Consider the following 22,257-nt stretch of genomic DNA (forward strand, 5'->3'; position numbering starts at 1 on the left):
TCAAGGTACCACTGTACTATTCTATTATGCTACTGTATCAGGTGGACTTGGATCATAGCTTCATAATCACAAAACAGTTGCTCTTCATTCAAAAGCTAATAATCAAAGTCTTTGTGCCAGATACCATTCTAGGTGCTGGAGCTATGGCAGTGAACAAACAGGACTGACTGTCCTCATGCAGCTGGCCTGATTTGGGACAAAGGGAAAGATGAGTAAACTACATAATATACTTCTTTTGGAAAATGAAAGCATACTCTTTATGTATAAAACAGAGAAACAGAAAAAAGAGAGAACAGATGTCAGGATGCTCTAATTTTAACCAGGCAGCCCTGGAGAGCCTCAGTGAATAAGTGACATTTGAGTAAAAACATGAAAAAAAAAAAACTGGAGCAGAAAGACTGGAGGATACACGAGGGGCATGGGGAGGCAGGTCACGTAGGGTTGTGTACTTTGTGTGAAAAGCAACACCACAGCCAAGTTCTGAGTAGAGTTCAAAGTGCCATGATCGGTCTGTTGCTCTGTTGAGATCAGATGTAGAGGACAATTGGCAGAAGTAGGGAGACCGCACAGGTGACTGATGATACTGATGATAATTTAGGCAAGATGGTGGCTTAGACCAAGAATGAAGGAGGGATGAAAAGGGATCAGATTGTGAGTATATTCTATGTGGTTTGGACACAAAGCTAACAGCGTTTGCCATTGGCTGAGATAGGGTATCAGAGTTGTTTTGGTGGTATGCTAAGCCGAGAGATCTATTGTCTCAAGCACAAAAGAAGTTCTGCTCTCCCTATTATTCCTAAAAGCCAGGTGTTCAAAGCTGAAAATTCAGTTTTGAGTCCTATACATCAAAATGAATAGTTATAGGGTTCTTTATGTGCACCCTTCATTATCCTCAGTAATGTGTGAACTAAGAATTCTCAGTCCTCATCTCTACAGCCTGGGTACTCACACACAGACCAAATTGGAAAGCACATGTCTAAGAAGTAAGGCATCAGTGTGGCAGACAATAGGCAGAGATGGCTTCAATGAAGTCAACCTTTGAGTTAGCTTTGAAAGACAGGAAGGTTTTGGATAAGTGGCAGGGTCAGGAAGTGGAGATGACTGAGAGTATAGAGAAGAGGAATCAAAACGAGGAAGGAGTATGCCATGGGAAGCGAGAAATGGAAAGAGGAAAGGTGTATCCACTGTGAGTGAATATATAGACCATTTATTTCAATAGATGTGGAAAAGCCATATCTTAAAAGCATCTCATAATCCAGACAAGTCATTTGCTAGAACAAGCAACTGAAAGATCTCATAAACTGTTGAGGAGGAAATTGATGTGGTGATGTAGCAGCCAGACATCCATCCACAGAGAATGGAACACAGCTGCTGGGTCCTGGAAACTCCAAGATAAATAATACATGGTCTTGTGAGATAATGAGTTATTTGGAGAATTACCTTAGTGAACAAAAGATTGTGGTAGGCTATCAAAACTGTTCTGATGGAACTAAGCCCAGAGGGACCCCTGGTCCAGCCTCAGGGATGGTCCCGGGAACATCTTGGTTGAGGGGATCTCTAAATGGAGTGAGTGGTAAAGGATAAGTTGATAAGTTGGTAAGTCATTCTAATAGGAGCCTGAAAGAATATGGATACGTGGAACACTGAAAATTTGGTCAGCATTACTGGAGGCTCCATGTGCCCAGAGATGAGGGCAGAGAAGCAGGAAGGCACCTGACTATTCTAAGGTTAGAATAGGTCTTGTGTTGAATGCCCAGCTCGTATCACGATGCCTGACTTAGCGCAGGTGCTCACATATCTAGCAGGTCATGAGATGCCCCGTATGCTGTGCCAATGAGTTTGACTTATGTTGCATACTGGCCTTCAGAAGAAGCTTTGAGGAGGGGTTTCTTGATCTTGTAATATTGGATTATGTGGGTGTATTCAGACTCTGAAAATTCTTCAAGCTATGTATTAATGGAAACATTAGCATTTCTATATTTCAATAAAAACGTAACAAAAATAATCACTACACAGAGAGCATGTACCTGGTCCACTGTGCCTTCCTCAGGAAGACTGCAACCATGCATGTATTCCCTAAGTACCATTTACCCTAGAGATAGATTCTCAGCGTCTTATCATTCTCAGGAAGCACAGTCCTCCACTGCTGATGGGCCAGAAAAGGTGAGCTCTCGAGAGGAGGTCTGCAGAGAGAACAAAGCCAAGCCTGCACTCTGCAGTCCTACGGAGGCAGATGCACACCGTCCTAACTTGTTAAACAGCAGATCTAGCAAGCCAGTTCAGAACAACGGTAAAGCAGCACCAGAAGAGAATTTTCTCCCAGGAACCTCTAGAGACTAGAAGCTGTGAGATCAGAATGGTAGCTGCACAGGGGCAGTTGGACGAAGGGCTGAAAACCTGTTCTGGGTTTAAGAGAAATAAAAAGCCCTTTGGACCTTGGGACCCCAGAGCTAGCCTAGATAGATTCTAGAATCACACTTCATAATAATATTGATAACGCCTGGGTTGTAGAGGGTTTGTCGACAAAAAGGCACATTAGCCCCTCCCTGCGGATAGAAGCTAAACTGTAACCTGCAGAAGACTCAAGGATATACAAGGCATTTTTCATAAACTGTTATCAATTTTAATGAGCTACAAATTACCTAACACCACTGTTTCATTATAACTGAAATGCTTTTGTGTTGCTAAAGCAGGACTGGCTATAGTTAAATGATTGGAAGAGTAAAGCCTCTAATCCTATAGATTAATAAGGTATGACCTTTAATGTTGGCAAGCATTTTGTCTTTAGCAATGAATATCATCATTTACCTTCTGTGGTCCAGAGTTTCTGAAAAGGTTAAGATAGTGCCTTCAGTACAGGAATGCTTCTATTAAAGCCTTCAATGAACACAGAATTGCCGGCCTACCTTTTAAAAGGGGGGTGGGGGGAATAATAACCATTAAGAAAAATACCGAGATGGAGAGAGAACATTCGGGAATGTAATAAAATGGAATCCCTTTGGGGATCCTAACAAGAGGACAAAGCAGCAGCAATTAGTACGGGGCAAATCCTGGTGTGAAGATCGCCTGCTCAGGTAATCACCCAAAAGGTCAAATGTTAGCCTCACTGTCTCATGGGCTGTGAACCGTCACAAGCAATTTCTCCTAAGAGTTCTGGAATCCCAAGGGGGACGGTCACAGGCAGGAAGGCAGAGCTGGTGGCTGCCTCCTGGCTTAGCGCCTTTTGCTCAGGATTCTATTAGGCTGGTCTCCCTGCCCCTTCTCGCTGCTAACCTCATCTTTCCCTCCTCCTGTTCTGAAATTATATAGGGTTCAGCTTTCCACAATTATTATTGAATGCCTTGTGCCTGCAGAGAAGGTCTGAATTGTGACTCCGAACACCAAAGACAATATTTGGCCTCAGATAAGTCGAGCACCCACGCTATGCAGAATTTAAAGAAAAAGGAAATATATATATATATATTTCTTGTAGTTCTTCCAAAGGCTCAGTGTATATGAGATGCTTTGAACCAGGAAACCTATACACTCTCTAGAGTCCATATGAAGTCTTTATATGCGTATCAAAAGTGTCGCATTCCCCGTCTATTTTCATTTGAAACAATAAAGAAATGAGAGCAAGCAAACAAGACCAATTATCGCTAAATTCAGCAGCACATTTTTATGACTTTAGCAACTTGTATAAAATATGTTTGAGTCTGTCAGTAAAAAATGCGGTATGGCCTGACCAGGCGGTGGCGCAGTGGATAGAGCGTCGGACTGGGATGTGGAAGACCCAGGTTTGAGACCCCCGAGGTCTCCAGCTTGAGCACGGGCTTATCTGGTTTGAGCAAGGGGTTACTCAGTCTGCTGAAGGCCCGCAGTCAAGGCACGTATGAGAAAGCAATCAATGAACAATTAAGGTGTTGCAACGCGCAATGAAAAAATAATGATTGATGCTTCTCATCTCTCCATTCCTGTCTGTCTGTCCCTGTCTATCCCTCTCTCTGACTCTTTCTCTCTGTCTCTGTAAAAAAAAAAAAAAAAAAATGCGGTGTGGGTTACCAAAAAGACGCAGATAGAGAAGCAAGCACAACAGCTGTAAAACTAAAGTGGACTAGACCAAGATAATGATTTTTCATAGGCTGAGATCTATCATGTCCCAACCTGTCTTTTCCCTCAGTCTCTGTGTGATAGATGTTCTGATAATGCCAGCCGATTCACAATTGAAATATTGTGCAAAGTACATTTAGATTGATTGAAAGACAAATAGTCATCCCCCACCTTATAAAATGACTATTGAAATACTAAATAGCAATGGCCCCAAACTGGGGATACCAGGGGATGTGAACTTTGCAAAGAGGCTTCAATTTATGGCCTTTCTCTTTTTTGTAGATCAACCAAGCTCTAAACTGCATAGAGGATGTAGTAAGATTATTTAGATTAATGCTACTTAAAAGACGCTAGTTTGGATAAAACCAAGCCATTACTTATGATGGCAACCCAATTAAGCCAGTTTAACACCCCTTATCTCAGCTGTTATAGTAATTGAGGAAGAAAAATAAATGGAAGACTCAGCCATCATTCCTTGTTACTTCAAGTATCAGTAAAATATCAATCACATTGAAAATACTAGCCACAGTTTTGTCACTGACAAAACGGCCCAATAAAAGAATGGGAGATCTGGTAGCAGAGAGGCTGAGATCAGGGCCATCACAGTCTGCACGTGCGGCCTCGAGGCAGAGTGGGGGCCCGCTGCCCTGCTACACCTCGAAATGAGCCAGCCCCCCAACTTAGCTGAGCCGCCCTAGGTGTGTGACTGATGCTCTCTCAGCCTCAGTTTCTCCATTTGCAGAGCGAGGACAATGCCACCTGCCCGCTGGGTTGTTATAAGGTCTGGAAATCATGAATACAAAATTCCTGGTACCTAGTAAACACCTGTAAGTCCAGTAGTTACGGCCTCGGTCACAGCCGCCTGGCCCGTGCAGGTTCACAATAGATTCGATAGATCCTAGAGAAACAATGGAAGAACTGGTGGGCCATTTTCTTTATTTCTAGCCTTGCACTCAGCCGGCAAGTAAAAACAAATACACAGTCACCAAAACCCACTCATTCAACGCTCACAAAGCCTCTGACTCATCTGACTTTTCCTAGAATCAAAGGCCTTCACCAGTTCAGCGGAGCTTACAAAGCTCCTCACCTCTGTTCCCCGTCAGCATGCCTCCATCTTGCTGCTTTCTCTCCAACCACCACGTGGCCTCCCTGCCCTGCAACAATGTGGTCTCCTCCAAAATGGCCTCCTAGCTCCTCTTTTAAAACGTTTTGGCGCAAAAGCCCCTCCTCCAGCACATATTAGCATAACCAAGCCCCTTCCCAAGCATGAAGGTAATTAACCGTATCACCTGGGCAATGGCCATTCACGTGGACAGTGCCATTTTTAACAATAAAAGTAAGCAAAACCAGAAAATACAGATTTTACAAACTCATTTGCCCAACAACACCTAACAAATATTTAAGCCACCTGACTTGAACTTATGGACTGATTTTCTAAATGTATTATTACAAAATCATCAATATCCAAGGAAAAGTACGAAAGGCCATTTGATGACCCCCCTTTTGGTGGTCTGAGCATTTTTCATGGGAAGAAGTGGGGCGCAGAGCCCTTCACTCAGACTAGATCTCTAAATCAGAAAATTAGCCAGAAAATGCCACCTTGTATGTTGGCATCAATTCATGGAGCTTGCCTGTCTCAGTGGAGAGATTTAAGCCAACATTCATCTACCTACCAGCAGGACATTTCCACATTGATCAGCCAAATCAGCCATCTTAAACATGTTTTCAGACACCCATTGGGAAAAGAAACTGATTTGAACATTAAAATGCTGTCTACAATGCCCATCTATGCCAGTTCAGTTCCTTCTGCCAAGGTGTCTGTCAGCTGGTCTTCCTCTGTATTCCCTATTCCCCAGTTCAGGCAATAACATCACCAACTGCACAGTGCCCAAGCTAGAACCCAATCCCCTACCTACCCATCACCCCCAATCCAATCCTGGCTGTCAGTTCAGCCTCCTGAATCCAGCCTCCGCTCCCGCATTCCAACTGCTCTCACCTTGAACCTCATTGTGGGTCCCTATCACTGCTCCGGCCTGCCAGCTGGTCTTCCTGTGTCCTTTCTCCTCACTCAAGTTTATTCGTTTCCATGCCTCCAGTGCCCACTGCTTTTATCATTCTTCTGCTTAAAAGTCTTTGACCTTCTTCCCACAAAATAGAGGGAACAGCCTTCCCTCTCTCCACAAAGCATTCTCACTTCTAGCACACTCAAATGCCATCTCTTCGTGAATCCTTCCTATCTGTCCCCAGGTGGTTAATTACTCCATGCCACAGCCCCCATGACATTTAATCCCCATATCTCTTCCTGTACGTCCAGTGCTATTTTGCATCTGGTGACGTATCTGTTCCTGCCACACCATTAGTTTCAACAGTAGGTACCCTGTGCCCTTGATTTTTCTACATATCCAACCAGAGCACAGAGCAGAGGCCCCATAAATGACTGTTGACTGAATGAATAAAATGGAGCTTTCCCGTTTAAACATGACCGCCCTATAGGCCCTTCCCTCTTCTTTTCCTTCTCTCCATAGTTGGCAAAATGGAAACCAAAAAGCCAAGGAGTTGACTTTTTTCAAACGATCTAATGTTTCAGATTATTATCTCCTCTAAAAGAATTTTTGAGTCCAATTCTGTGAATAATTGCTTCAGTTCTACATCAAGCATTACACTTGGAAAGCTGACATTATATTTTGCAAAGCTATTTTCTACCAGGTTTTTAAAATAAATTTTTTCAACATATAAAATGGAATTGGCGATATCTTTATTAACAAAGCAATTCTAAAAAAAAAAAAAAAAAACGGCTTGCTTTTTCGTCTGACTTCTTTTATTTAGTGTGACGCTCACAAGATGCATCCATGTTTTCACGAATGACAGTATTTCACCTTTTCTTATGGCTGAGTTGTAGGACAAGAGCTTCACTCATATGGGGGACATAAAACAGAAAGCAACAAGCAAAACAAACAAACTCACAGACGCAGACAGCAGCATGGTGGTTACAAGAGGGGAAGAGGGGAAGGTTGAAGAGGGTAAAGGAGGTCAAATACGTGGTGATGGAAGAAGACTAGACTTTGGGTGGTGAGCACACAATGCAATATGCAGAGGATGTATTACAAACTGTACACTTGAAACTTATATAAACTCATGAGCAAATGTCACCTCAATAAATTTAATCTGTTAAAATGCTTGCGAATCCCAAAGTAACAAGATCCTTGGCTTTGGGGTAAAATGCCAAAATTTTTTGTAAAATACAGTATTAAAAAGCCATAGTAAACAGAACACAGGGGTGAGCAAAACTATACGAAGGATGACCATATAGAGAAGAACCCTGGTCCACCCTCACTTTTAAGCAAAAGAGCCCTGTACTTTTGAAGTAAAAGATCTGCACTATTTGCTGACAGCTGTTTGTTGAAGGCTCAACAGATGCCCAGAGCACAGCGGGAACTCAGCAGCCTGGGGGTCGCCATGCCCTCTCATCAAGTTGTGGTGCCTCTTCTTTGCTCAGTGCCCGCATGGGAACTTTGGCTCCTCTTAAATCAGCCCACCATCTGATTTTCCTCCCAGATGTTGAGCCTCACTCTTTCTTGAGACACCATCTGGAGGTCTTTCTCCTTGTCCCTAGTGTGGACTCCCTGCTCTGAGCCCCAGTTCCACAGATCCTGTCACGGACTCACTTCTTTTCTCCTCCAAGGGAAGTAAAGGAGGACTGGAATATAGACATAGTCATTATGTACTCCCATCACAGGGGCAAGATAGAAATGGAAAAGTAGGGAAATATAAATGTGGATGATTACATGTATAGAAAAAGTAAAATGCCATTAGCTTTTTCAAACCAAACTAAATTGATTCAAAAGCCTGGCGAGCAGCTCTTCCACAACCAGCACGGGGGACTGTCCCACTGCCTGGAGCCCGTGGAACTCAGAAATGAGCTTCCTGTTTCCCCCCCTTCTCCATCCCTCTCTCCCTCCTGCATTTTACTTTTCACACAGGCAACCTCACTTTGCACACAGTTCCCCACATCAGACCACTTGTACTCATGATTCCCAAGAACAGACACATGCTGCATGCCCCTAAGCCCAGTTCAGGAAAGATGTGGGACTAGTGACCAGAAAAATCTACTACTTTCCTGGACTTCTCAGAGCTGGCTTCAGAAAATTCTTGTGGAGATCCTGACCCTCTCTGCATCTGAAGCCAGCCCACCCAGGAGTGGCAAGGCCAGGGACCCTATCCTTCTGAGGGCACTTGTCTTGATGAGATGCATTTGAAGTCTTACCTTACTAGTCTAGGGACATTGCAGCTTGTGAAAATCTGGTCCCTTGTATGCAGGTGTGTATAACAGCATTGTTCATAACAGATAAAAAATGGAAGCAACCCAAATGTCTGTCACCTAGTGAATTGATAAACAACACGTGGTCTCTTCATAGAAGGGAGTACTATTTAGCCATGAAAAAGGAGTGGGGTACAGATCATGCTACAGCATGGATGAACCTCAGAGACACTATGCTGAGTAAAAGAAGACAGAGACAAAAGGCCATACATTATATGACTCCATTTATAGAAATCCCCAGGAAACACAAATCAGTAGAGAAAAAGAGCAGATTAGTGGTTGCCTAGGACTCGAAGTAGGTAAGGAGAGTTAGTACAAATAGACCCAAGGTGTTTTGGGGGGTCAGAGGGGGGTTGGGGGGGTTGATAAAAATGTTCTAAAATTAGATAGTAGCAATAGTTACACAACTCTGTAAATTTACTCAATATCCATTCATTGTAAAAAGCAAATAAAAGAGAGACAAGAAAGTAAAATAGAATTGGAAAAATATATTTCTAAATCCCTGTGTAACTTTTGAGTTTACATTTCTGTTTCTAATATTATGGTAATCATGGTTATTGTAAAGAAAATTAAAGTGAGAAAAGTATTATTTTAATGTTAATTACCTGGAGAGCTAAACACTATTTAAGCTTTGCTATATTTTTTTCTCGTCTTTTTCTAATCACATATCTTTTTCTAATTAGGATCACACTGCTTTTAATTGTCTCTCTTACTGACAAGATTTTCTTTTTTTTCCTCCTGAATAATAGAACCTATCAGAAAAATCTCAGGTATTCTTCACTAAGTGGAACTCCTGTTTGGTCAGAACTCTGAATGAAATAAACTTTCTATGATTTAAAAAAGAGGCCCTATTTCTCCTTACATGCACACTCACACCATCACAGCAGTGCCAGGAAACCTGTGTGCTACACCTGTTCCTCTGGGTGCTCACTTCAGCTCCAGAGGCCTTCCACAGAAAGCAATCTACTGTTGGTCATGTCAATAAGGAAAATATGGAAGGCCGCTTTATACCCTCTCCACCAACACTTGATGCCAACCGCAAGCGCCAAAATAATAAAACCTGTGCCCTGTGGTCTGGCTCAGGTGGCAGGTTGTGTCACAATCACCAATCGTCCCGTTGGTTTTCTGGAGTGCCCATTCAGCAGGCAAGGGAACACTGTGTCTTCAGGCCACAGCTCTCAAACCAGTGATCCTAGGACAGTAGCCTGGGGCGAGTTACTTAGTCTGTCTCAGTCCCAGCCTCCTCTTCTGGGAAATGGGCGAAGACTAGAAAGTAGGAACCCAAGTGCTCAAAACAGCAACCTATCTGGTTTGCTTGGACTTACCCTACTCTGAATAATAGCAGGTGCTCCGTTTCTCTACAGAAATCCTCAACTTTTGTTAGTTATATGATCCTGCTTCTCATCGAAAATGCACAACTCTGCCCCAAATAAACTTAAGAGCACAAATGTCCACGTGTAAAATAGTAAACCAGCCAGACCAAGGGCATAGCCTGGCTATCAACAGGTGCCCAGCTCAGGCTGCCAGCTAGACCATCTCACGGGCAGTTATCACAGCTCAAAGTAAAACAATCCAAGTGAAATTGTCTGGGTTCAAACTAAAGCAGTGGCCCTGGCCAGCGGCTGAGTCATTTTAGAGCGTCTTCCTGAAACATCAAGGTGGCAGCTTCAATCCCCAGTCAGGGCACACACAGGAAGCAACCAGGGAATGCATGACTGAATGGAACAACAAATATTTCCCTTCCCCCTCCCCTCTTTCTCCCTTCCTCTCGCTGCCTCTCTAAAAATCAATAAAAATTAAGCCCCAGCTGGGTAGTGTGGTTGGTTAGAGCGTCATCCTAGAGCACGGAGGTTGCTGGGTTTAATTCCCTGGTCAGAGCACATAAAGGAGCAGCTCTGTGTTCCTGTCTCTCTGTGTCCCTGCCTCAAGCAGTGGGATCAGTTTGGTCCTGCCTTGGTCATGTAGCATGCTGAGAGGCATTATAAGATGTTAGTGTTGAGCGGGAGTGACAAAGCCAGAAACTGGAGCAAGAGGCAGCTGGGAAGACCCTGGCAGGCTGCCAACTTCAGGAAGTCAAAGCACTTCTGTGGTCTTAAGGTCACAGTCCTCTAAATGGGACCGACTCCGTCATCCACATCCATAGAAAAGAAATGGTGACCATTTCCCCCATTTCTTCCCATTGTTTGGCAGCATGAGAGCTAGAGACAGAATAAATAATCCACCAGCATCTGAAGGCTGGGGGGACAGGGAGTTATTGGATGAGTACAGGCTGGAAAAGATGAAAAACTCACAAGACGGATCGTGGTGGTGGTTGCACAACAATGTGAATGTACTTAATGCCACTGAACTGTGCACTTAAACATGGTTAAGAAGGTAAATTTTGTTATGTATAATTTACCACGATAAAAAGTAGCTCATAGGAAAGAAGATTAAAATAATAAAAACTCCAAGTCATGGTTTTGGAATTTTAGGGTTTTTTCATGGTTGAAATAAGAGCCTAAAGAATCTACCTATAATATAGGCTGACTCTAGAGAAGAAGGCCTGAGACTCACCTAGTTCATTGGAGCCCATCCTAAATCTCTCCAGCCCTCATCCTCACCACATCTAAAACAATGGTGTCCCGGATCAGCTATTCTGAACTTGCACGGAGCCCGTGGCTGCCCTTCCAGTGTCTGCTGACTGGCCCCCTGCAAGTGCTAATGTAGGTGCTTTTCTCAGGAGGGAGGGCCATGACCATCATCAGATTCCCAAAGGGGAGCCCACCTCCCATTCCGTTTCAGAGGCACTGATAGGGATGGTTGCTCTCTCAGAGGCCCTGCATCTTCTAACCCTGTAAAGATGAAAACTCCTGCAAACACAAAGCGGCCTCTCCACGTGTTTGGAGGTTGGGCTTTTTAGGACCCTTAAAGTATGGTTCTAGCTCCATATCTCAGGAGTTTTGCTCAAACTGGGGCTTTTTTTTTCCTATTGAAATAAGAATTGATGAAGGAGGGCACAGTCCCAGCCATGCTTTGGTTCTGACATTTGGTTATGCAGAGCAGCCCCGGGGGGGGGGGGTGCCAATGGGAGGGGGAAGGAAGGTGTGAGGGGTTTTGCTGGGTGCCAAGGAACACCTAGAATCTCCAGTATTTCTTGGGGCCCCGGGACAATTGGAGCAACATGGGCTTGGGAAGAACCATTACATGTTGAATTACATTTGAATTTTGGATGGTGATTTTTCTCCATCCTGTGCATATGAACTGGGAGACGCTCTTTCCCTGGGGATTTTGAGAACTCACTCGTTACCTTATCAATGAAAAAAAATCTCATTTTATTTGAGTTCAGAAAAAGACATCACCAGGCTGGCCTGGAAATAACACATGGGGAATTGTAGACAGTAGTATAATTAAGTTCACAAAAGGCCGATTCTTACGGCCGTTTTTCAGATACGAGTAATGCCTTCTCATCCATTCTGCCAAATGACTTTCATAATATATTCAGAGTGAAGAAATATATGCTGGCGTCCTCTGAGACAGTCAATTAGTTTAATAAAAAGAGAAAAAATAATTTTTCAATAAAAAAAATTCAACCAAATGGCTAAAACTGACACTGGATAACCAACTTCAATGTAATTATGCTTTTCCTTTGAGGTCTTGCTCTGACAAAAGTGGATGAGATGCCACCATTAGAAACAGCCGTCATTCTGATGATTAATTGCGTTTGTATTCCTATCTTAGCAGATACTTATTTGGATGTTTACTCTGGAACAGTCTTTGGGTGTTGATATATCAATATTTATAGTTCCACCAGCCCCATTAAAGAGTCTGTTCTCACTGCTTCTCGACTCACTGCTCAGCTTCTCTCAAGGTGGCTTCCTCCCCACAAATGGGAGCCTCTCCTGCAAAAGTCACCAATAACCTTCTCCTTGCCAGAGCCCATTGCTTCCCTTTACTCCTTAATCTTTTGGGCATCATAGCACATCGCCTCCTCTTCTGGTCCTTCTCCCCTGTGTCTACTGCAAACGATCTTTAACTTGGGGACTTCTGTCTCCACCCCTCTGTTATTCTGTATTTTCCCCTTGGGTGAACTAACTTGCTAGAAGGGTTTCCAAAGCACCTATCTTGGCAAATGCCCCCCGTTACTATCTCAGCTCTGGCACTGCTCCTAAGCTCTGTGTACCTGTGCACGGCTGCACCGAATACGGGGTTGTTAGCACAATCAAAGCTGAACTCGTCTTTCCGCTCCCCGCTACCTTCCTCTCTCCTCCCGGCAGCCCCACCTGAGCGCCTAGCCACCAAGGAGAGACATTTCTTTCCCATCCAAATGCCCACATCATGTCTCCATCCATGACTGGTCTTCAGTGTCCAGCATCTCCTGTCAATCCCGTCATGTGTTTCTAAAAGTCAGATCAGATTGTTTCACTGCCTTTCTGAAAAGCCTCCAGTGGCAGTTCGTGAAATTAGGACAAGCAGCTTGTCATGCCAGTCGGGGACCCATACCCTACCAGACATCTCCAGCCTCATCTCCTCACTGTTCTCCCGTACGCCCTGCAGTAGGGAACAGTCCCATGGTGCCCATTGATTTTGTGTGTATCCACACAGGCCAGGAGCGAAGGCTGAGCCACAGCCAATTTGAGTCCCAGCAGAATGTCTTGTGATCCTCCTGGAATTGTGGGCACAGGAAGCTTGTGAGAAGCTGCTATGGTCCGTCTCCCATTTGCCTCCCTAAGTCCCCTGGGAGGCTGTCACAAGACGGTTCCTCATGACTTCTTCAGGTTCTGCTGAGGGCCCAGGCTTTCTGCCCGCACCTCTGTGGGCGCAGCTGCAGACAGTAAAACCGGAGAAGCCACTTGAAACCGGCTCCTTGGCCCTGGCCGGTTGGCTCAGTGGTAGAGCGTCAGCCTGGCGTGCGGGGGACCCGGGTTCGATTCCCGGCCAGGGCACATAGGAGAAGCGCCCATTTGCTTCTCCACCCCCCCCCCCTCCTTCCCCTCCTTCCTCTCTGTCTCTCTCTTCCCCTCCCGCAGCCGAGGCTCCATTGGAGCAAAGATGGCCCGGGCGCTGGGGATGGCTCCTTGGCCTCTGCCCCAGGCGCTAGAGTGGCTCTGGTCGCGGCAGAGCGACGCCCCCTGGTGGGCAGAGCGTGCCCCTGGTGGGCGTGCCGGGTGGATCCCGGTCGGGCGCATGCGGGAGTCTGTCTGACTGTCTCTCCCCGTTTCCAGCTTCAGAAAAATACAAAAAAAAAGAAAAAGAAAGAAACCAGCTCCTCAGCAACAGGGTGTCCTTCATCCCTGATGCAGAAAACCGTCCCCTTTTGTTTCGCTGTCACCTGCACAGGGGTCACTTTGCCTACACATCCTTTCACTGTCCCTTTAAATAATAACCTGCCTGAAGTGAAAAGGGGCTCTTTTATTTACCTACAGAACCTGTCGCAGCCGCAGCAGGTCTGGTCTCGTGCTGCACACCCTTGCTCTGGGCTCAGATACTCACCTCCCGCCCACCGCCCTGCGCTACTTAACCTGACTCTAAACTTAATGTGCATTTCAAAAAATTAACATAGGGTAAGATAAAACAAAATTAAGCTTGTAAATTTGGTTCAGTGCAAATGAGGACATTTATTTTCAGTGAAAATAAAATGGGCCAGGCATTAGGTCAGTATGAGTGCATAAAATTAGAGGACTATAATTTTAGAAGTGCATCAAATCCTTTCGGAATAAGGCAAATCCATAAATTACTATTTGTGGGCTGTAAATTTGGCTCTAACTTTCCTCACAGAAAATTAGGAACTATTAATGAATGCTTTGTCCCAAGAGCAAATCTCTAATGCATAGATGATTAAAAATGGATTTAGAGAAAGGTAAAAGAAATCATGCTGAGTCTTATTGAGATTAAACAGCCTTTTCTTTAAGTGGAAGATGTTATTGCATAGGTGAGCTTATAAGGGCTTCTTAAAATAATGTTTTCTGAAATGAAAACTATTTCAGGAAGTAGCTGAAATATTGAGAAAGTGAGGCTTTAAGCATAAGGCTCAACGATTATGTTATGATTGCTTCCACTGGCCCTGGAGCCAGCCAGCGGTTTTGTTTCTCATAACTCCCCACCTTTCTCAATCTGTCCTCTGCTGCCTGCCCAGCCTGGCCAGCCCCTCCCCCCCCACCCCCACAGCACCGTGGACCCAGCCAGACGCTTGACTTTTTTCAGACCCTTTTTTTACTCACAACAGAAAACCCTGAAAGGTCTCTCTCTTCAACCAACTACCCAGTCAACATAGAGCTATTCCACATAAAACATGGCCTTCCCTCCTAGAATCTCTACCTTCCTGTATCACCAACATATGAGAATGCCTGGGTATTTTTTTTTAATTATTTGTATTTATTGATTGATTTTAGAGAGACAGGAAAGGAGAGAGAGAAAGAGAAACATTGATTTGATTTGTTGTTCCATTTATTTATGCATTTTTGGTTGATTTTTGTATGTGCCCTGAATGGGAATCAAACATTCTAACCAACTGAGCTATCCAGCCAGGGCTTTGGATATTTACATAAGTAGGTTGAATTTGGTAAGCAAGGAAAAGTCCATTTGTTATTTGCATTCTTTGAGTGACTTTCTATGTGTTAGTATGACTTGTGTTTTAGAAGTTCAACATTCTAAGGATGAAGCCTGAAGAACTTACAACAAAAGTCACATAAGCTTGACCTGTGATGGTGCAGTGGATAAAGCGTCAACCTGGAACGCTGAGGTTGCCAGTTCGAAACCCTGGGCTTGCCCAGTCAAGGCACATATGGGAGCTGATGCTTCCTACTTCTCCTCCCTTCTCTCTCTCTCCTCTCTAAAATGAATATATAAAGTCTTAAAAAAAATCACATAAGATAATGGGTTTGGAAACCATTAAACTTTATATAAATATGTAAACTATGTTTGTCCTGTTTGATTCCTATACATCCTAAAAGTGTTGGACACATTGGGAAAGTAGTATGGAAAATCCCTCTTGCATTGAAGCCATTGTGTACTAACCTGGTCCCCCTTCCCTCACAGGCAACCCTCCTGCTACGGGCACTGGAACCTTGCTGATAACCCTGGAGGACGTGAATGACAACGCTCCCTTCATTTACCCCACAGTAGCCGAAGTCTGTGATGATGCCAAAAACCTCAGTGTAGTCATTCTGGGAGCGTCAGATAAGGATCTTCACCCAAATACAGATCCTTTCAAATTTGAAATCCATAAACAAACTGTTCCTGATAAAGTCTGGAAGATCTCCAAGATCAACAGTGAGTCCAGCTCAGCATTCTGTGGTTATTCTTGTGGCTTTGAGCCTCGTGTCCCCGACCTGGTTTCTTTCCCCACAGTGTTTCTCCTCTCCTGCTTCCCTGTGTGTTCTGTAATGGTTTGTTTCAAGTTAGTTTTGCACAATAAATACTGATCATTTTCCCACCAGCAAATGAATACAATTTGTAAATATATTAAATATCAGTTTCTTATGATGCAAACATGAAAGCTTTCTCTATTTCTTCCTCTCTCATCTTTTCTGTACTGTACACAGTATACTCTCCACCCTGTCCTGTACACTCTATAGTGTACACTGTGTACTTTACACCCTACGCAGGACACAGTGCTGTGTATCATATATTATACACCTTATACTGAATATTTGATACTATGTACCATGTACATAGTGTGTCCACTCCTATACTGTACAGCTCTATGCTGTACACCCAACCCAGTCCTCAGCCTTCAAAAGCCGGGCTCTCTACTTCTCCCTAAGCATGTCTCAGCTCAGCTGTTTCTCCTCTTTCGAATAACATGTTTACATTAACTTTCACTGCACAATGGGGAGATTCTCCCTGGTGTGCTTGCTTTCATGAGAAACTAAGGAAAAGAGAAGCACCAGTCCAGGAGTCTTCAGAAGGTTTAACTTCTACTCCTCCAGCTTCCATTTCATGCTGCAGACCTCCTCGCCATCAGCTTAGTCTTTGTAATGACCTTGGCTCTTCTTTCAAATCCTTGGCTTTTACTTGCAACCATGATATCTTCTTTCATGCATCCTGTCCCTCATTTATAAAACTCACAAGCAATGTCCCTTCCTACTGGTCTTTTCACGTGGGCAGGCAGAACTCAAAACTTGGCCCAACATTTACCATCAGCCTCATTAAGACTGAGACAGCAATGTACTGCATTATGAAGTATCCCTCTCTCCACAGAACCTCGCCACTCTCCCTCCTCCCTGCTAACTTCACCTTGCTCTGAAATAAAACCAGGAACCGGTCACACATTAAACACACACTCTGTCATCAATAATGAACTTTTCCTGCCATTGACCCAGTCAAGGCTCCCTATTGTGACATCAGTGGTAGAATTTTTGAGAGAGATGGGAAATTGCCCATTTTATCAAGTTTTGAAAATGGATTGGATAATTGTGCATGAAATTTCCTATTAAAAATCTCATATGTATTGTGGTGGCCTTATCTCCCCTCTCATTTTATTAGTGCCTTTCTCTTGCTATTGATTTTATTGGCCTGTTTGCCTATTTTATTGCTTCCTAAAGAATGGATTTTGTTACTCTGATTATTTTTAATTAAAACAGCCCTTCTCCTATTCAAGGGGTTACTGTCTCCTTCGCTGGTGTTTGTGGCTGTAGCTGATTTGAATAATCCTTGCCAGCTCTTTGCAGTTGGAACTTTCTCATTCAAGAGCTTCTCATAAATAAATAAATAAATAAATAAATAAATAAATAAATAAATAGAAAAAATGAGCTTTTCCTCTACTTGAGGGAGAAGGAGGAGGAGCCGTGAGTCAGCTGCCATTCCCCCAGGGTCAGTTTCTACCCTGGTTACCTCTGCTGCTGCCACCTGACCTCCTGGTCAGGGTAACAGTTCCTCTGTTCTTGTTGCCCTGTCATCACACTCTACTTTCCCTCCTGGTTTTAGTTAATAGATACGATGCCTTCTTGATTTGTTTTCTTGTCCCAATTTTTTTTTTCTGAATTCTTAGCACCATCTGAGCCCACCAAGGGTCAGTTTAAAACAAACAGACAAACAAGCAAAAAGCCCCTCGTCATCTGAGTGATGGAAAGAGAATAGCCTGATGCTAAAAGCAGTGGCCAGATAGGGGACCATCTCTGAGTACTGCCCAGAGGCCTGGCTAGTGAATGGCAGGTATTCCCACCAAACGTGGGCTTCAGGACCCCGTGTCCACACTGTGTTTTGAGCTGTGGAATCCCACTCACATCTAGGGCTGAGGGCTGAGGACTATGGAGATGCAGAGTCCAGCCCATGGCAGCGCACAGGGACCTGCCCACATATTGAGTGAGTAGATTATTTGGGGGGGGGGGGGGGCCAAGAACTTAGTTTGATTTTTTTGAATTTGGATTCTTATATGAAAGTGCTCTGAGCTGGTAATTTTTTTCTGTTTTTCCAGCTGTGTTGAAGTAAAATTGACAAATAAAAATTGTATATATATAAGATGTACAATCTGATCATTTGAGAGTGGATTTTTATATACATTTTTTTCTAGATATTGAATGTGGTCTCTGTCAAGATGACTCTATTGGCATAATAAATTTTCAAGGAGGGGTTCTTAATACTCAATCATTTTCACAAAAGTAGGCCTCCTTGAAATTGATTATAATGACACAGAACCATAGACTTCCCTGACGATGGAAATGTTCTATCCGGGCTGACTGGTGTGGTACCACCCGCCATGTGCAGTTGCCAGACGCTTGACATGTGACCCGTGCCGCTGAACTGAATTTATACTTTAATTTGATGTTAATGAATGCAAATTTAAACACCCTGGTGGTGTCTAATGCAACAAAGTACAGTACCTGTTCTCTGAGTTCTCATTCTGTCATTTGGAAAGGTCTGACCCTCTCTCACGAAGGTCCCCCCTGTCTCCGCAGATACACACGCCCTGGTAAGCCTTCTTCAAAATCTGAACAAAGCCAACTACCAGCTGCCCATCATGGTGACAGATTCAGGGAAACCCCCCATGACGAACGTCACGGAGCTCAGGGTACAAGTGTGTTCCTGCAAGAATTTCAAAGTGGACTGCAACGCGGCGAGGACCCTGCGCTTTGGCCTGACCTCAACCCTGCTCATCTCGCTCTTCAGTTTTGTTTGTAAGTTGGCCTAACCCCACAGCGTGCCCGAGGATGAAAACACAGCCAAAGCCCGTTTTCCCATATAGCTTCCCCCCAAAATAACTTATCCTAGAGGAAACATTGATTTTTAGTTTGTATCTGTATAATAGATGTTACATGTACATGTGCTCCAATTAATGTTTAAAGGCATCTTAACACCGCCCTGCCAACCTGGGGAATTGTACAAAGGCACTCTGTGCTACTCTACAGACCAGGTGACGAGAAAACTTCAGGCAAATGCCACTGAACTTGAGCTAATACAAATGTGCCCAGATTAGTCAGCTGCTCTGCCAGGGCCCTGTTTCTCTATGCACTGTGCAGAATAATCTTTCTCGGGGTTAAAGTAGATACTATACCTTTTTAAGAACAATCATGAGAATTCAGGGATGGCAGTTGGGTCACAGGAAAAGAGGTAAATATATACCGGTAATTCACACATTTTCTTCACTGACTGGTAGACTATATTACTATAATGCAATAAAGCATTGTTTTAAACAAATGAATTATCATACCTATTAATATCGGTGTGAGCATAAAACATACAGATATGTGTATCAAATATTCCTTGTTTATGGAATACTAGTCCAATTTTAACTTTAGCAATTATTTACCTATAGAAAATGCCATTCAAAAGCCTTTGGCCCTCAGTATTTACATTTTGACAAGGTTATTAATATAATTGTGAATTGGGGAGGTGAAAAATGGGTGATTAGAAAAAAAACAGAAGTTATTATATCCTGGTGACAGTGGCAAGTAGTGTCAGAAGGAAATCACACATTCCAGCATCAGAAATTTACTGTGCTGGGCCAGCATCCCATGGGTAGAACAAGGAGGAAAAGACTTTGTAGTGAAAAGTGTCTCACTGGACGATGGAAGGGAGGAAGAAAGGAAGGAAGGAAAGAAGGAAGGGAGGGGAGGGAGGGAGGGAGGGAGGAAGGAAGGAAGGAAGGGAGGGAGGAAATAAACAAACATATATTCCTTTCTCTTATTCTTATACTTTTTTGCTTTTTTCTTTCTTCCTTCCTTTTTCTTCAAGAACTAAAATGTTACAGGTAGAGGTGTGCCTCTCCCTAGTTTGATTTCCTAGTCTCTCTCCCCAGAGACAATAGCTGTATGAGTTAGCGCGTATCCTGGCATTGTTTCGTACTTTTACTACACCCACACACCATGTACAGTTCTATTTTGTGCAGTTTGGAAAACCTTCTGTAATTTGTATTTTATTGAGCATGGTGTTCTGCATCTTGCTTTTTTCCCCTCCCTCCATTACATTTCCAAGATTCATCTGTGTTGTTCTGGTTCAGGGGTCAGCGAGCTTTCTCCATAAAGGGCCAGGCAGCAAACATTTTGGGTTCTGTGGGCCACATTGGGTCTCCATCACATTTTTTTTTATTGTTTTTTTGCTGCTTTGTTCATGTGTGTTTTATTACTCTTTAAAAGTCTGAAAACCATTCTTAGCTTAAGACCCATGCAAACACACCATGGCCCACCAGACACCGTTTACTCCTGCACTAGTTCATCTGTTTTAACGGCCAGACCGTATCCCATTGCCTGAATATGGCACCGGGTAGCCTTCTATCAGCAGACACATTAGGGTTATTTACAGTGTCCTGCTATAGCCAATTCTATTGCAGTAAACATCTGGAATATGTTTTCCACTAGCTTCCAAAGTGAGCACTAGTCAGACTACAAGCCCAGTACTGGGTTCTAGAAGAAATTGGAATTCACATATAGCCGAGTCTGGATAAAGAAATAAAAATGCTGGGTGTGCATGTGTGCATATGTGCTTGTGCTTATGTGTTATCTGTGCACAGATGTGTTACATGTGTGATGTATGCACATGTGTTTGTACATAATTATGTGTGTGTGCATAGATAGAGAGAAGATCGTGAGTAGCCACTCACACATCGCTGTCTGTAATCCCGGTGATAAAACATCAAAGCCTGATTCTTGATGACACCCCTCTGAAGAACTGAGGCACCACAGAACACTGCTCACTTATCACCTGCTCTAGACCTATAGTGAGACTTTTAAATACAAACTTCCTCCCTTTGTTTGTTGAAATACAGATTCTCAGACCCATCCAACCTGTGGAACCAACATCCCAAATGACAGTGGCCTCCAGCACACAGACTCAGTGTTTCTATATTTTTATCTAATATTTTTCGAATAATACACACATCTGCCACTACCAATCCATGTATTAAATATTAAGACAATCTATTTGTTCAAAATAAAAGAAATATAAATAAATGTGACAGTATTTTCTTCTTACAAACAAGGGACTTTCTTGCGCCCTCTACACTGGAGACTGCTAGCCTATAGGTATCAATAATACATGAGCCGACTCCCCGAGATTGTCCACCTCTCCACTCTTCTCTGCTGAGCTCTGAGAGCACAGTTAATCCAAGGCAGCATTGCTTGATAGCTCCTATAGCACTCATGCTCATTTTGTGCTCGAAATAGTATCCCTGAGAAAGGAAAGGTACATGTATAATATGTTTGAGAGATCAAATGTGTTTTTTTGTTCTTGCCTAAATGGAGCTCCATCCTATCTAACATCGTACAGTTGTCCCACTGTAGTAAGGGCACCGGCAGGGAAAGCCAAAACTATCCTCAAAAAGGAGCTCTGAATCTCCCTACCCAGCTGGAAAGGTACTCGGTTGACCTTCCAATGTTTTGCACCACAAGGCAGGTATTTTCAGCTCAAAACAGTTTAGAGCAAGTGTTACCACTCACCTGTTTGACTTCAAGAAGCAACTCAGTCTGGCCCTATATAAAAGGCACAAGAGCCTGACCTGTGGTGGCACAGTGGGTAAAGTGTCAGCCTGGAACGCTGAGGTCGCCAGTTTGAAACCCTGGGCTTGCCTGGTCAAGGCACATATGGGAGTTGATGCTTCCTGCTCCTCCCCCTTCTCTCTCTCTCTCTCTCTCTCTCTCTGTGTGTCTCTCTTTTTTCTCTCTCTAAAATGAATAAGTGAAATTAAAAAAAATGTAAAAAAAAAAGCATAAGATTACTTAATATTGTTCATTTGAACATTAGAGATACCTGCCAGATATACAGACATCCCTCGCCATATCGCAGTTCACTTTTCACGGTCTCACTATAATCAGGGGTCCCAAAACTTTTTACACAGGGGGCCAGTTCACTGTCCCTCAGACCGTTGGAGGGTCACCACATACAGTGCTCCTCTCACTGACCACCAATGAAAGAGGTGCCCCTTCCGGAAGTGAGGCAGGGGGCCGGATAAATGGCCTCAGGGGGCTGCATGCGGCCCGCAGGCCCTAGTTTGGGGACGCCTGCCATGGATTTTTAAATTGTATATATCTAATTTTGTATCATGGATTTTTCACTATATTGCGGGATTTTTCTGTATATAGGTATTTTATATATTTATTATTTTAATTATTTTGCAGTAAAATAAACATTTTCTAGTCTAAAAAATTGAAAACAATATAAAAATATAAAAAATATTAATTAAAATATACAATATATTAAAAGAATATTAAATCAAAGTAAAATACACAGCATACAGCAGATGAGTAGACAAAGACTCCCACGTATGGAAAACGCAGCTACACCCACTTCCGCTTGAGCTAGTTTGCCCATGTGAAACTGTACAGGGCACACTATTGGCTGATGGATGGGAGGCAACCAACCAGAGCACTGTGTTCTGTATATCCTGGGTGCTGACTGGCTCAGCGACCACAGTGTCAGTCTCCTCCATCTCCCGCATA

The 22,257-nt window shown here is 43.5% G+C and overlaps 1 protein-coding gene across 1 annotated transcript in view; it reads left to right on the forward strand.

The window, feature by feature from the left end:
* CDH13 (cadherin 13) overlaps positions 1-22,257 on the forward strand; it is a 1,120,140-nt gene that overhangs the window by 1,092,726 nt on the left and 5,157 nt on the right. Inside the window, exons 12-13 of the mRNA XM_066348214.1 lie at positions 15,422-15,655; positions 18,283-18,501. Of these exons, the coding sequence (XP_066204311.1) occupies positions 15,422-15,655; positions 18,283-18,501 (453 nt within the window). The remainder of the gene's footprint in view (positions 1-15,421; positions 15,656-18,282; positions 18,502-22,257) is intronic.

The sequence above is a fragment of the Saccopteryx leptura genome, chromosome 9 (assembly GCF_036850995.1).
Source record: "Saccopteryx leptura isolate mSacLep1 chromosome 9, mSacLep1_pri_phased_curated, whole genome shotgun sequence".
NCBI classification, from domain to species: domain Eukaryota; kingdom Metazoa; phylum Chordata; class Mammalia; order Chiroptera; family Emballonuridae; genus Saccopteryx; species Saccopteryx leptura.